Source organism: Rhinolophus hipposideros, assembly GCF_964194185.1.
Source record: "Rhinolophus hipposideros genome assembly, chromosome: 15".
In the NCBI taxonomy this organism is placed as follows: domain Eukaryota; kingdom Metazoa; phylum Chordata; class Mammalia; order Chiroptera; family Rhinolophidae; genus Rhinolophus; species Rhinolophus hipposideros.
Window position 1 is genome coordinate 7553614 of NC_138061.1, and position 14579 is coordinate 7568192.

Genomic DNA, 14579 nt, shown 5'->3' on the forward strand with positions numbered 1-14579 from the left:
GGTGGCAGATGAGCAGGCCCCCCTAGCGCAGATTGGGCACGAGTGACTGTGTCCAGAGTTGCTTATGGCACCAGCGGTCTGCTGCCTTTTCTGGGAAACGCCAGGGGCTTCAGTCTCTGTCATGCGAGGAGAGGTCTGACTTCACAGAGGGATATGACTTGGCTCCTGGGGAGGGGTCTGACTTGGCAGAGGGGTATGACTTGGCTCCCGGCTGCTTTGACCATGCCCGCAGCTGACCTAACATACTCCACAGCAGAAAGCCAAAGAGGAGAGGGTAACTTACAGTTGAAAAGGAAGGGATCGTTTTAAAATGAAAATATTTGAAGGCAAATCTGTAGATACAGAAAGTAGACTAGTATACTGGTAGTTGTCAGGGAATTAATTGTAAACAGGCATGAGGGATCTTTTTGGGGTGATGGATACGTTCCGAAACTGAATTACGGAGACAGCTATACAGCTTGGTGAATTTACTAAAAATCATTGACTTACATGTCTCAAACAGGGGTATATTATGGTATGAAAAGTATACCTCACTAAAGTCTTTTAAAATTAAACTGTTGAGTATGCCACCTCCTTCAAAGGAAGCTGTTATGTATGCCTTGTGCTCCCACGGAAAGAGAGCCAGATCTTCAGTGTGGCCTAACGGGCTCTTGCAGTCTTTGCCTGCCTTTTCTTCTGGCCCCTTTCCCTATTACATCCCCACACTCCCTCTCCTCCTGCAAACCCAAAGTGCTTTCAGTTCTCGGAACACACCAGGCCCTTGCAGATCTCTCCTCCTTTGCTGTTTTCCTGTGTGTGGAATGCCCACCCCTTCTTCCCACGTGATTTGTTCTTAGGAGTTGGTGCAGATGTTTCTTTTTCCGTAGAGTGACCAACTCAAGCCTCGATCTTCCATGGTTGGCAGGGGAGGGACTCATCAAGCATAAGACTGCTGGACCTCTTGGACTTCATCCAAGTCCTCTTTTCTGGAACTCACCATCCCCTAACTGCTGCAGACCCCAGGTCTGGCCTGAGTCACTATGCACTATCCCTCCCCCGTCCCTCCATTCAGTCCAATATAACCTTATGGCCAAGCCCAGATAGGAACCATCAAAGCTCAGGCACACCATTCAGGAAAGTAGAAACAGTCAGTAGAAGCATGGAACCATAAGATTCAGCTCATCACCAGCTGTGACCCACCCTGGGGGCTCCCTGTGTGGCTCCTGGTTCTTGCCTTTTGTCATGCAGGGTCTCTGGTCCCACTCCCCGCACGGGAACACAGTATATGTTGAGGCCATAAAGGAATACCAACAGAGCCATAGGTAGGGGAGTCATACCACTATAATCTCGAGGGTGGCTGGGTTGGAGACACAGAAAGCAGGCTCCACACGAGGTGCAATCCGCAGTCTGCTTCTCTGCCAACCGACCCCACTTGCTGACTGCAATCCGCGCTTGTAGCTCAGCCATGGCAGTTACATCAGTTGCCGATGGCTAACTGGTTAGAGCTGATGGCCAACTAGTTACAGCTGATGGCCATCTACTACCCGAGCCAGCACCTTTTCATGGGAGGCTGAGAGCCTGCAAACTGTTCTCTGGGCCTCTGTCCCCACACCTTTGCTCCCAGTCTACTCCATGTGGCAAAGCCCACCTTTCCCTCACCACCAGGGCCACCTGCAAGAATGGCTAGACCTTTCAAGATCTTGATGTAAGAGAGTAAGAACAGAGAATGGCAATAATTGTCTCTCCTGTTAGTTTAGAACCCTTCTCCTACGTGCCCTTTTCCTGCCTGAGGACAGCCTTGTCCCTTATACCGCCAAGAAGACCCCTTCTACCTACAGTGGTGTGGCCTCACCTAAGCGATTCAGCCAGGCAACCAGAGCAGACCAACCCTAGAGGTGCATGCTGTCACCAGCTGAGGGTTGTTTTTGCCCAATCCTCAGCCCCCTCCCATTACTTCCTCACCAGCAGAGGTGAAACTTGCCACTCATGGCTCATAGCTCCTGGTTCATTACATAGTGCCACCTTAGCTAAGGTTTTCTTTTCATTTCTCAAATGTTTGAGTACCTTCTATATGTCAGGGACAATGTTGGGGGCTGGGAAAATAGCAATAAATAAAATAAATGAAGTTCTTGGGTTCTTGGAGCTCGCATTCTAACGGGAAGAGTGAGATAATAATAAACAAGATAAATAGAGATCACTACAAGGCGGTGATTCTTAACCCAGATACATGGTAGGACCACCTGGGGGTCATTCAACTATCCCAGTGCCTAGCCACACCTCAGATAGGTCACTTCAGAATCTGTCGGTGTGGGACCCAGGCATCAGCATTTTATAAAGCTTCTGAATGAGTCTAATGCAGCTTGCATTGAGAACCACTGCTAGAAACACATGAAGAAAACCAGCGGAGCGGGATTGATGAGGAAGGAGACCATGTTACAAAGAGTGGCAGGAGACCACCTCTCTGAGGAGATCATTTTTGTTTCTTATGTCTTTCTTTTTCCAACCCTTTAGCCTAACATCACAGTAGCATTGCTGGTAGTCGACCCTGTTGTTCACCCATATTGACTTTTTATTTTCCTCAACCCAAAATTAAGTTCTCTTGTAGCAAGTGTTATTATTAAGCAGATTTTTTTCTGGCCCTATTTTTAAAATTGAGGTGAAATTTACATAGTGTTGGACAATGGTCTCCATTAATTGATGAGGGAAGGACTAGTGAGGATCCCCCTTCTTGCACTCTGCTGTCTGTCTGATCAGCTTGCCCTCCAATAGGATAGGTTCCATCTGGCAGGGGGGAGTCCTCCTGGTGAGACTGCAAAAATCCCAGCAGAAATTCTGGTGGGGAAAAATAAAAAGCAAATGCAGGCAGGAATATCATCATCCTGGCCCAGCCGTCAGGGACTTTAACTTCTCCAGATAATAACCTGTTCCCCCTCGGACAGAAAAAAGAATCAGGAACCTGTTTCTGACACCTCAGTGTGGCCAAAACATTTCCCAGAGGTCTAAGTGTGAAATAAGTCTCCCCCTATCATTAGGTTCCACTATTTTGGGTAGACCTCTCAAAGAGGTTCCAAAAAGGGACACAGCTCACCCCATTCCTAAGTAACTATTTGAGCCAGCATCTCCTCAATCATTATGCTAAGAAGAAGGAGACGAGGGAGCTGGAAACAATTTTAAAAGCAGGTTGGCGTACAGCAGTGTGAATCCTGGCCCAAGCCCTCTCGGCTGACCCGAGGGGCATCAACACAGAGATTGTGTATCACTGGAGTCCTCACAGGGGCCAACCTTTTGCACTTTACTGCACACGTGATTCACCTGTTGAAATGTAGATTGTGACTCAGCAGGTCTGAAGCAGGGACTGAAATTCCACATTTCCAATATAAGTCAAATATCCAGATTTATATGCACATTAACATCAGAGATACACTGGCCTACACCTTTGCAGGAGGCTGGTCTGCCTACAGCCAATGGTTTTGTAGAAGGAACCAGAATGTTAAAGCACACAGCTTCGCATGTAAGGTCTGGATATGATGCAGTGTTAGAAAGGAGCAGCTCTCCCATAAACCAAGGGGGCTGTCTATATAGAGAATCTGAGCCTGGAGCAAAGAGATGCTGCTGGGACTTTGGAGGGCCACCTTTCATTGGGCAGCAACATCTACCAGAGGGAGCCAGAGCCCAGGAGGTGACAAAAAGGACAGATGTGGCGAGTGGGGGGAGAGTCCCTGACTTTTTGTATATGATGTGAGAGTGCACACACACACACACACACACACACTTCTTGATAGTTGTTATAAAAATAAGTTGGCAAATGTACTTAAGAAAAAGAGATAGAAAATAATGAAACATTAGAATTAAGACACTTAGGTTAAGATAAGTTCAAAAGAAAAAAACCCAAAGGTTTTGGAGAATGATGTAGGAGAATATCATTATAAATGTATATGTAATATAATATAGGAGATTATTACTCTTACTTGGGGTAGGAAACAATTTTTTAAATAGACACGGGAAGCACTAACCATCAAGAAAAAAAGTGATAAATTTGAGTGCAGCTGGCATAAAAACACCTTTAAAAAAAAGAGAGAGGCAAGTCAAGAGTCAGAGCAAATATCTGCAACATATTTAACCGGTGAAGGGTCTATCTCAAGAATACATAAAGAAGTCCTACAATCAATAAGAAAACAAAAACTTATTAGAACAAAATGGACAAAAGTCTTGACTAGACATTTCACAAAGGGTAATCTCAATGGCCAATAGAAAAAGTGCTCAGTCTCATTTGTCACCAAGCTGCATTGACTAACCTTGAGCATGTTTTGTTTTATACATGACTGCTGGGTCAAAGGGTAAATGCATTTGTAATTTTTGACATATATTGCTAAATTCCTTTCTGCAGGGGTTGTGCCAATATTCGTTCCCACCAGCAACATTCTTGACCCCACCTTTGACCAGGCAGGGAAACTGGATGATTATTTATGAAGTCAGCAAACTGAGCATCTTCTCTACACAAAGTGCTATGCTAAACAACCACAATGTAAAAAATAAGATGCTGTGGGTGCCTGCTTTTGAGCAGAGGGAGAGACAGACTTATTAGATAACCAAGTCAATGTGTGGCAAAGTACCATAGCACGATACAGGAAGTGCGATGAGAACACGAACAAAAGGATGATTTACTCTGCAAGAAAATCTTCAGAGGAGGCAACAGTTGAGCTGGATCCTGAAAGACAAGCAAGTTGCCAAGTGGGAGAAAGGTAATTGAGGCCTGTGGGGAGTATAAACAACAGCTAGAAGCTTCAAGAACCATGGACAGGGTGGCACAGATGGAGCAGGAGAAACTAAGATTGGAGAGGCAAGCAAATACCAGAGAGAGAGACTGCTGTCTGAGCCTTCATCCCAAAAGAGCCAGGCAGTCTTTATAGGCTTATAAGTACCAGTGACATGATCAGACCATCACCTAGCCCACTCCAGCAGGCCAGGAGGAGCATGGTGGTGTGTGTCCATTTCACCCCAGGAGATCATCTGACACCTAAACTCAGACCTCACAATAGCCCCCAAGTAAGCCAGTTATGATGTAAGAGGAGTTTGTGACTATCCCTTGAGTTCCTATGATACCGTCTTAGAAAGATTAACTCCAGGCATTGACACATCCCATCCTAGCCTGTTGCCAGAGTATGATCAGAGAATGGGAGAATGGCTGCCAGAAGGTTGGAGAAGAGAGGGCTAAAGATCCCAGGGCCCAAGAAAAGAAGACTGCAGAGGGGAAGTCAAATAAGAATGGGATGCCAGTCAGAATATTCAACACAAGCAATTCCTTTCAGGATAAAGACTTCCAGTGCTGCCAAGGGGATCGGTGTTCCGCTTTACCTTTGGGGTGAGTGTAGCCTGTGTTTCCCCTCCATTCCTTCCCCTCCTTCTCAGACCAAGGTCAAGTGGAAAAGCCCACCCCATAGCTGCAGAAACCTGGGTCACAGTGCCCCTAGCCTAATGTAGAATCACCCTTTATGATGTTTTTCCATTCCCAAAGGGAGAAGTAGGAAGACTTTTTCCAGAGTTCTAATAATTCACGTGCCTCTCTGCCTTCCAGGACATGGACCAATGCCTACCGATCAGACCCTCGCATTGCCCTCGGGAAATACTCGCCCTTGGAGAAAGAGATCCTAGTAAGATCCTATGCCCTGAAGTTGATACACAAGGAGGCCCCATGGAAGGCAGGCAGGCTAGGGACGTCCAAAGATTCCAAAATCTTCAGCAATAAATACTTAAGTCTCCCAAACAGTGACTCGAGTTGACTGAGTCTGCTAGTGGCTTCCATGCTTGCATAGCAAACTGCTCTCTTATTTCAGAGTCCCAATTAGGAATACAACTATAAGTGATGACAAATTTGGGGAGCTACCATTTCCTGAGCCCTTACCTAGCACTAGTTACTGGCATATATGTTGTCTTCTAGAGACCTCACAGCGGCCCTGTGAGTCAATAAAATTCCTTCATATTTATGGTAGGTAAGAAGGAGAATCAGGATTTGAACCCTGGGAAACAAATTACCCCAAAATGTAGTGGCTTAACACAACAATCATTAATTTAGCTTATAGTTTTGTGGGTCAGCAGTTTAAGCTGGGCTCAGCTGGGAGGTTTTCCTGGTCTTAGCTGGGTTCCTCACTCACACGTGCGCTGTCACCTGCAGGTCAGTCAGGTGGCTCTCCTTGTGGGGGTCGACAACTATCAGCTGGGTCAGTGGGAGTGACTGGGCCACATATTTCCTTCCTCCAGCAGGCTAGCCCAGGCGTATTCACAGGGCCACTGAAAGATCACAGGGAATGAGTGTAAGTTTCCAGGCTTGTCTGACCCCAAAGAGTCACCTTATTTCCCACTACACAAGGGCTCAAACATACTTACAATAAAGGGAGAAGGTGCCACTAGCTAATTCTTTCTATGCGTGCCCCCTGCTCCTGTCCTGTGGCTATTTTAACAATCCTTGTCCCATTGCCAGCGTCTAGGTGGCGTTCACACTGTAGCATCAAGAAGGTTTCTGACTTATAAGCAAGAGGAAGAACAGAAGATGCTCAAGGAACTACAGTTTCTGTCTTCAGACTATAAACAGGCGATGGAATATAAGAAACAACATTCCCCATCTTGTGCCATCTGTGGGCCCCTAGAAAAAACATGGACGGCCAAGGTGGTCATACCCCCAGAGGAGTTCAAAATGCCACGTCGAGAGAGGCTCAACATCAGTGAACACATAGCACGAATGCAGTTTGCTCGAGCCCTGAGAAATAATCAGCTTTTACCTCACATTGAAAGGTATAGGAGCTCTTCATCTCTGTCCAGCAGGGGCCTGGGCCCAATGGCAGGAAACAAGGCTGGGAAAAAAGAAGAGGACAACAATTACTGTGATGATGCCAGGCAAGACAAGAGACACAAGGCAGAGAACAAAACCACAAAAAGACAAGAAATAAAAATGAATGTAATTTTCAAGTCAGAAGAACCAAAAAAATGTTTAACGTATCATCCCAATGATCTGAAACCATTCTTCCCCACAAAGAAAGTGGACCGGTCCATCACTGGCTTAACCAACCGAAATCTTTTCGAGTTAGCAGAATTCCCTGACGACCTAATGCTAATGAACCAGAATTCTATATCACAAGGCATCCACCCCCGTGATCTGACGAAGGCCAGCTGCCTGGAAGAACAGAGTGTCTGGAAAGAGTACATGGGAAAACCCGTTTCTCACCATTATTAAAGTTTTATTTATTCCCCATGGTGAACCAAGTGTACTGATCCTTATTACTTTTGTAGCACTACCCCAGGTGCCTTCCCTCCCCATCTTCTTTTGGGACCTGATATTCTGGGGGCCTTCAAACTAAGACCTACCTGCTAAATCTTCCTGGTTTCAGGCAACTCTTGGCTCTCAGCTCCCACCCTCTTTCTCAGGATGCAGGCTCCTCTTTTCCATCTATTCCCATGGGGACTATATCAGTTACCTATTTCTATGAGACAAATTACCCAAAATGTAGTGGCTTCACACAACAATCATTAATTTAGCTTATAATTCTGTGGGTCAGCACTTTAAGCTGGGCTCAGCTGGGAGGTTTTCCTGGTCTCAATTGGATTCCTGACATGTGTGCTGGCAACTGCAGGTCGGTTAGGTGGCTCTCCCTCTGGGGGTTGACAACTACCAGCTGGGTCAATGGGAATGACTGGCCCACATGTTTCCTTCCTCCAGCAGGGTAGTGCAGGCGTGTTCACAGGGCCATTGAAGGATCCAAGGGAGTAAATGGAAGTTAGCAAGGCCTCTTGAAGTCAAGACTAGAACCGGTACACCATCACTTTGCCATACTCTGTTGGCCAAAACAAGATACAAGGCCAGTCCAGATGCAGGGGTGGGTAAATGGACCTCATCTCTTGTTGGGAGAAACTGCAAAGTCATACTGTAAAGGGAATGAACATAGGGAGACAGGGACAATTGGGACCTTGGTTGCAGTCAGTCTACCACAGAGACCTTGGAGCTAGGACTGGCCTTTAGCCCAGATGGGGCCCTTCTGACTTCAAATCTTTGAGAAGTCAAACTGCCCTTTTCTTGAAGACCTGCTACCTAAAGCTGGACAGTTTGATGTAAACTTTAGAGAAAGCACCACAGTAGCTCATGTTTGGACAATGTTTGCACCTGTTACTGTACGGGCCACTCAGGAACTTCACCAGAATACCTGATGGCATTCCCAGAGACATTCAAACTGCAAGCCAGTTGAGTCTGTCAGATTGCCAGTACCTGCCCAGACTCCATCTGAAGACACTTCCAGCCCAACATCTAGATGTCTTCTTGACTGACCATCTGCTGCACTCAAAACTTTAAGTTTTGTTCTCACCATTAACCTATGCTTTTCTTTTGTTTCATAGAAATTTCCAGGAATGGGAGATTGGTTCAGTGGGTTATGGCATAAGTTACTAACTCAGTTTCTGGATTATGAACTTCTTGGGAGAAGTTTCAGATGGAGGAATATGGGGTTCAGGACATGTTACTCTTAAATATGGCACTTTGGCCTATTGAATATCTTAAGTTCAAGGAGTTTGGGAAAATGGCAGAAATAGGAAGTTCACTTTAAACTCTCCCCACCTTGCCCTCCTTCCCTAAAACTGGTCATAATCCCCCATGTGAAAAAGACCCTCCTTGTAGCAGGAGGGAAGAAGACATTCTTATGATCAGAGATGAAGAATTGGGGGCCGAGAAACATGTACAAACAAACCTTGTTAGGCTAACTCTTATCTTCCTACTTACTTCTTCACCATTTACCAGCCCTAGACCAACCCACTTTGTTTTGTCAAATTGTCATAATTTCCTGTTTGTCTAAAAGGTATAAAGATCTTCCTGCTTTGGTAACATTGTGAAGGTTCCCATGTACATGTAAAAATTCAATACAATATGTATGGTTTTCTCCTGTTAATCTGCCTTTATCAGTTTAATTTTTAGGCCTGGTTAGGGGTCTTACAATATACATTGCCTGCTACTTCCTTTTAGTGTTTCACCAGAATCTCCAAAAGCCAGTCAAAACTGTCTGAAAATACAACCCAATAAATATCAAAGAATATAATGCAAAATATAATGCTTGGAAAACACCCATCCTAAAGGTTTACATGAAATGATTCTTATTGACCTTAAACTTTGTTGACCAGTCTTTGAAAAATTAAACCTAGAAACTGTGACACCACTAGAACGATGGCCCACATACTGCCATCCACAGCTACAATTTCATATGAACATTGCAATAAAAGGACATCAATATCAGTTTGAGTAATTTTCACTCATTTTTGGTACAAACTCAGAATTCTTCATATGAAACAGACCCAGAAAGTTCAAAAGATTTCATTTTCAGTGAAAAAAAATCTAAATTCCTGTAGATTTTTTTAAATGATTTTTTAAAATGATTTTCTAATTGCATCTCTGTTTTTCTTTTGTATACTGTGGTAATTTTCACCTGAGAGATTAAGCACAAAAGATTAAAAATCCACAAAAGTACTCTAGTGCATCAAAGAAATTCACTCCATTCCAGTGAGGCCACTACTTACCAACTGGTAAGCGCTCTTCCTGGTGAGGTGAATAGCTTTCAGCATCTAAGGCAGCCATCACCTTGAGCAAATGTACCACTCTGGTGAGTGATGATGACAACAGGGGAGCTGTGCTTTTGTGGGGCATGGGAAATCTGTGGACCTCACTCTCAATTTTGCTGTGAACTTAAAACTGCTCTAAGAAATAGTTTTAAGGAAAGAAGAGCAATGACACAGATTTATTAAAAATAACCATATCTATTCACACATTCATTATTCTTTGATTCAACAGATATTTATTTTTTGCCTAAAAAATGGAATTAGTAATCAAGCTTTCTGCTCCAAAGACCATAGACAGTTTTACAAGGAAATATCTCTGTCTTCAATAATTTTTATCTTTTTAAAAATATCTTAGAGGAAGTGAAAAGACTACTCAACTCATTTTACAAATTTAAAATGATTTGATATAACTCTTTAAGGGGCAAGCACTTTATTTTCTGGGATTCATGGGACCTTTGTAGGGATGAGGATGTTTTATGCTGCATTGACAGAAACCCTATCTCAAATTGCCTTAAACAACAGGGACAGGTCTTTCTTTACTCCTTTAGCTGGAAGTGTGGAGGCTGCAGAGCTGACATCACCTAGGCTCTGGCTGTGCATTCCCAACATCCTCTGGCTCTGCCTCCCTTGTGAGCTGAATTCACTCTCAGCTAGTACCAAGTGGAGAGCAGTTGTCTTCCACTGCCTTGTGTGGCCAGACCTTTCATTTCATTTCATTGGCCCACTTGGGTCACATGCTCATTCCTGCATCAGTCGCCTAGCAGGAGGTGAAGGCTCCTTTGTGACATTCATACCATCTCCACACACTGAGACCAGTTCTCAGAGCTGGGTCTGGGGTCAGCGTCTCTCAAGACCCATGAGACATGCAGGGTAGGGGGAGAAATCTGAGTAAAACTGGTTTTCTGTTAACAAAGAGGGAACCCATGCTGGGGAGGCTACTTACAAAATGCCCAACACACTCTTCAACTCTTCCTTATAAAATAAAAGCCTGGGTGTTGGGAAGGAGATGACGATTGATCATGGGACAGTATAGAGAAAGAGAGTTGGAAAGTTCTAATGCACTGGAAGGATGTTACTCAGGGGGTCTATGAACAAGGTGGAGAAAACTACTAAATCTCATGAGAAGGAGAAGAAAATCTGCAGTGAAGCAGCCCATGAGAAAGGAATATATGAAGGGGAGAACAACAGGTTTGTTCAAGGCCACTCAGAAACAAGGTGTGACCTGATATCAAAATTACCACTAAACTACAGAACAACCATCACTGAGAATCACCTGAAGTCTAGCTGAACAGAAGTCCAATAAGTAAACATACAAAGAATCCACATTGAGACTGGTAGGAGGGGTGGAGACAGAGAATGGTTGGATTCATACCCACGTGTGGTGGTTAAAAATCGGGAGGATTATCTTGGCTGTGGAAATCCCCTGTGAGGAACAAGGTGTCCTAGCCCTACACTAGGATACCCAGCCCACTGTTCCAGTGCTGGGGAAATAACTCCCCATAACCTCTGGCTGTGAAAACGAGCAGAGATTGTGGCTGTGTGAGACAGGGAGGTGCTGGAGTCCCAGACATTTCTCTTAAAGGGCCCATGCACAGACTTACTTGCTGACGTCTCACTCATTCTGAGCTCCAGTGCTGGGGCCGCAACTCAAAAGGTAAGAGCTAGAGAAGTAGCTTCCTCCCAAACAGAGGTAATGGCAGAAGTCATTGTTCCTTTGTAGAGCCCTCCACTCCCAGCATGCAGATGCAAGCAGGCACCTTATCTCAGTCCTCATCAACCCAGCTAACTTAAATACATTTGCCCCACCCTGGTGGTTCCAACACCCCGCCCCACACAACTTGTGGACCCACCCAAGCCATTCTCAGTGGCTTTTCTATATGGCCTGTCTTGGCTCATGCTGAGAACTTCCCTAAAATCTCTTGAAGGTTCACAAACCTGAAACAAGCAGCACCTGGACTCAGCATGCCCCATAACTCTTGCCCAGCACAAGCAGCAACTGGACTCAGTTCACAGCTTAGCCTCTCCCAGGCAACTACAAGCCCAGCACAAGTGGTAACCATCTACAGATCACTTTGTAGCTCATACCAAGTGGCCCAGGGCAGGGCACAAAACAGAACTTAGCCTGCAACAGAGCCCCTCCCAGAGACTCTAGAACAAACACACCCAGTGGCCAGCCTCCAACCACATCAGAGCACCACCCAACCACCTCCACAAATGACACACCCAAAGAGCTGACTCGGCAGGCACCATAGCCCCACTAAAGTGAATCCTGCTCCATAAGGTCAGCCTCTCCATAATAGCTTCTACACTATAATCATGGTTAGTCTTCACAACCAATCAGCCTGATTGGTCAACCCATACCATAGACATTTCAACAGAAATCAAGGCTCAACTATAACAGAAGGGCACACAGACATACAACCCACACAAGGAACACACTTGGAGGACCCAGTTCAGGTGACTAGGGAGACTGTACCACTGGGCCCCACAGGACACCTACTACATAAGGCCTCTTTACCAACACCGGGAAACATAGTAGCTCTACCTAATAAATAGAAACAAACACAGAAAGGCAGCCAAAATAGGGAGGCAAAGAAACAGGTCTCAAATTAAAGAACAGAGCAAAACTCCAGAAAAAGATCTAAATAAAATAGAGAAAAGCAATCTACCAAATGCAGAGTTCAAAACACTGGTTATAAGGATGCTCAATGATTTCAATGAGAACCTCAACAAAGAGATAAGAAACATAAAAATGGAGCTAGAAAACATAAAAAAGGACCAATCATAAATAAAGAATATAATAACTGAAATGAAGAATACATTAGAGGGAATCAACAGTAGATTAGGTGAAGCAGAGGATCAAATCAGGGATTTGGAAAATCAGGTAGCAGAATACACCCTATCAGAACAGTAAAAAGAAAAAAGAACCCCCAAAAAGGGATGAGGATAGTTTAAGGGGCCTCTGGGACAGGATCAAGTATACCAATGTTCATATCATAGGGGTACCAGGAGAAGAGAGAGAGCAAGGGGTTGAAAACCTATTTGAAATAATAATGATGGAAAACTTTCCTAACCTGAGAAAGAAAATATACATACAAGTGCAGGAAGCACAGAGAGTGCCAAACAGGGTGAACCTAAAGAGGCCCACACCAAGATACATCATAATTAAAATGCTAAAGGTTAAAGACAAAGAGAGAATCTTAAAAGCAGCAAGAGAAAAGCAGAGCTCCCATAAGGGAGCTCCCATAAGACTGTCAGCTGATTTCTCAGCTGAAACTTGTAAGAAGGTATTGGCATGAAATATACAAAGTGATGAAAAGCAAGGACCTCCAATGAAGATTACTCTACTCAGCAAAGCTATCATTTAGAATCAAAGGACATATAAAGATCTTCCCAGACAAAAAAAAAAGGTAAAGGAGTTCATCACCAGCAAATGAAGAAGAAAGAAGAAAGAGGAAGAGGAGGAGGAGGAGGAGGAGGAGGAGGAGGAGAAAAAATGATGAATAATAAAATGGCAATAACTACACATCTATCAACAACTACTTTAAATGTAAATGGATTAAATTCTCCAACTAAAAGACATGGGGTGGCTGAATGGATAAGAAAACAAGACCCTTGTATATGCTACCTACAAGAGACTCACTTCAGATGGAAAGGCATACAGAGACTGAAAGTAAAGGGATGCGAAAATAGTATTCATGAAAATGAAAACAAACAAACAAAAAAGCTGAGATAGCAATACTTATACCAGACAAAATAGACTTTAAAACAAAGGCGATAACAGGAGACAAAGAAGGACCCAGTAATCCCTCTTCTGGGTATTTATCTGAAGAAACACAAAACACTAATTCGAAAAGACATACATATGCATTCATTTGTTCATTGCAGCATTCTTTACAATTGCCAAGATATAGAAACAACCTAAGTGCCCATCAATAGATGAATGGATAAAGAAGAGGTGATACACAATGAGATACCACCTCACTCCAGTCAAAATGGCTATCATCAATAAATCAACAAACAACAAATGCTGGCGTGGATGTGGAGAAAAGGGAACGCTAGTGCACTGTTGGTGGGATTGCAGATTAGTGCAGCCACTATGGAAAACAGTATGGAGGTATCTCAGGAATCTGAAAATGGAACTACCCTATGATCCAGTAATTCCACTCCTAGGCATCTACCCGGAGAAATCCAAAACTCCAATTCAAAAATCTGTATGTACTCCTATGTTTATTGCAGCACTTTACACAATAGCCAAGATATGGAAACAACCGAAATGCCCATCGGTAGATGACTGGATTAAGAAGCTGTGGTACATTTATACAATGGAGTATTACGCAGCCATAAAGAAGAAAGAAATCTTATCATTTGCAGCAACATGATGGATCTAGAGAACATTATGTTAAGTGAAATAAGTCAGAAAGAGAAAGACAAGTACCATATGATCTCACTTATATATGGAATCTAAAGAAAAGACTATGTGAATGAACTAATCAGAAACAGTTTTGGGGACACAAAGAAAAAACCGAGAGTTGTTAGATGGGTGTGGGGGGGGGGGTTGGGGATAAGGGGAAAGGTGAAGGGATTTGGAAGCAGCTGGTAACCACAAGATGGCCTCAGGGTTTTTTTGAAAATTAATTTGGGGAAGGTATTCAATAATGTTGTAAAGATTTTGTTGGGTATCCGATGGACATGCGTCCTATTTGGGAGACCACCTCAGGGATACTGTGGATACCTGATCATGGCATTGTACACCAGAAGCTAAACATTAATGAATGCCAACTATAATTTTATATATATAATGTGATGGTTCAGTGTGAGGTCGGAGGGATAGTGGTTGGGGGGAGGGGGGTTCACAGTGTGAGGGATATAAATGATGAACGTCTAAGTATTACCTTGTCTTGTACACCTGAAACTAATAAATAAAAAAAAAGAAGAGGTGATACATATACACAATGGAATATTACTCAGCCATCAAAAAAGTGAAGTCTTGCCATTTGCAACAACATAGA

The 14579-nt window shown here is 43.9% G+C and overlaps 1 protein-coding gene across 1 annotated transcript; it reads left to right on the forward strand.

Annotated features, from left to right (window-relative positions):
• Positions 1 to 5141: 5141 nt before the first annotated feature.
• LOC308508164 (uncharacterized protein C10orf120 homolog) lies at positions 5142 to 7207 on the forward strand (the record flags this gene model as incomplete). The annotated part of the gene is made up of 3 exons (XM_081074541.1): positions 5142 to 5341; positions 5555 to 5630; positions 6458 to 7207. 3 exons carry the CDS (start codon positions 5142 to 5144, stop codon positions 7205 to 7207), a joined length of 1026 nt encoding a protein of 341 aa, XP_080930667.1.
• Positions 7208 to 14579: the final 7372 nt, after the last annotated feature.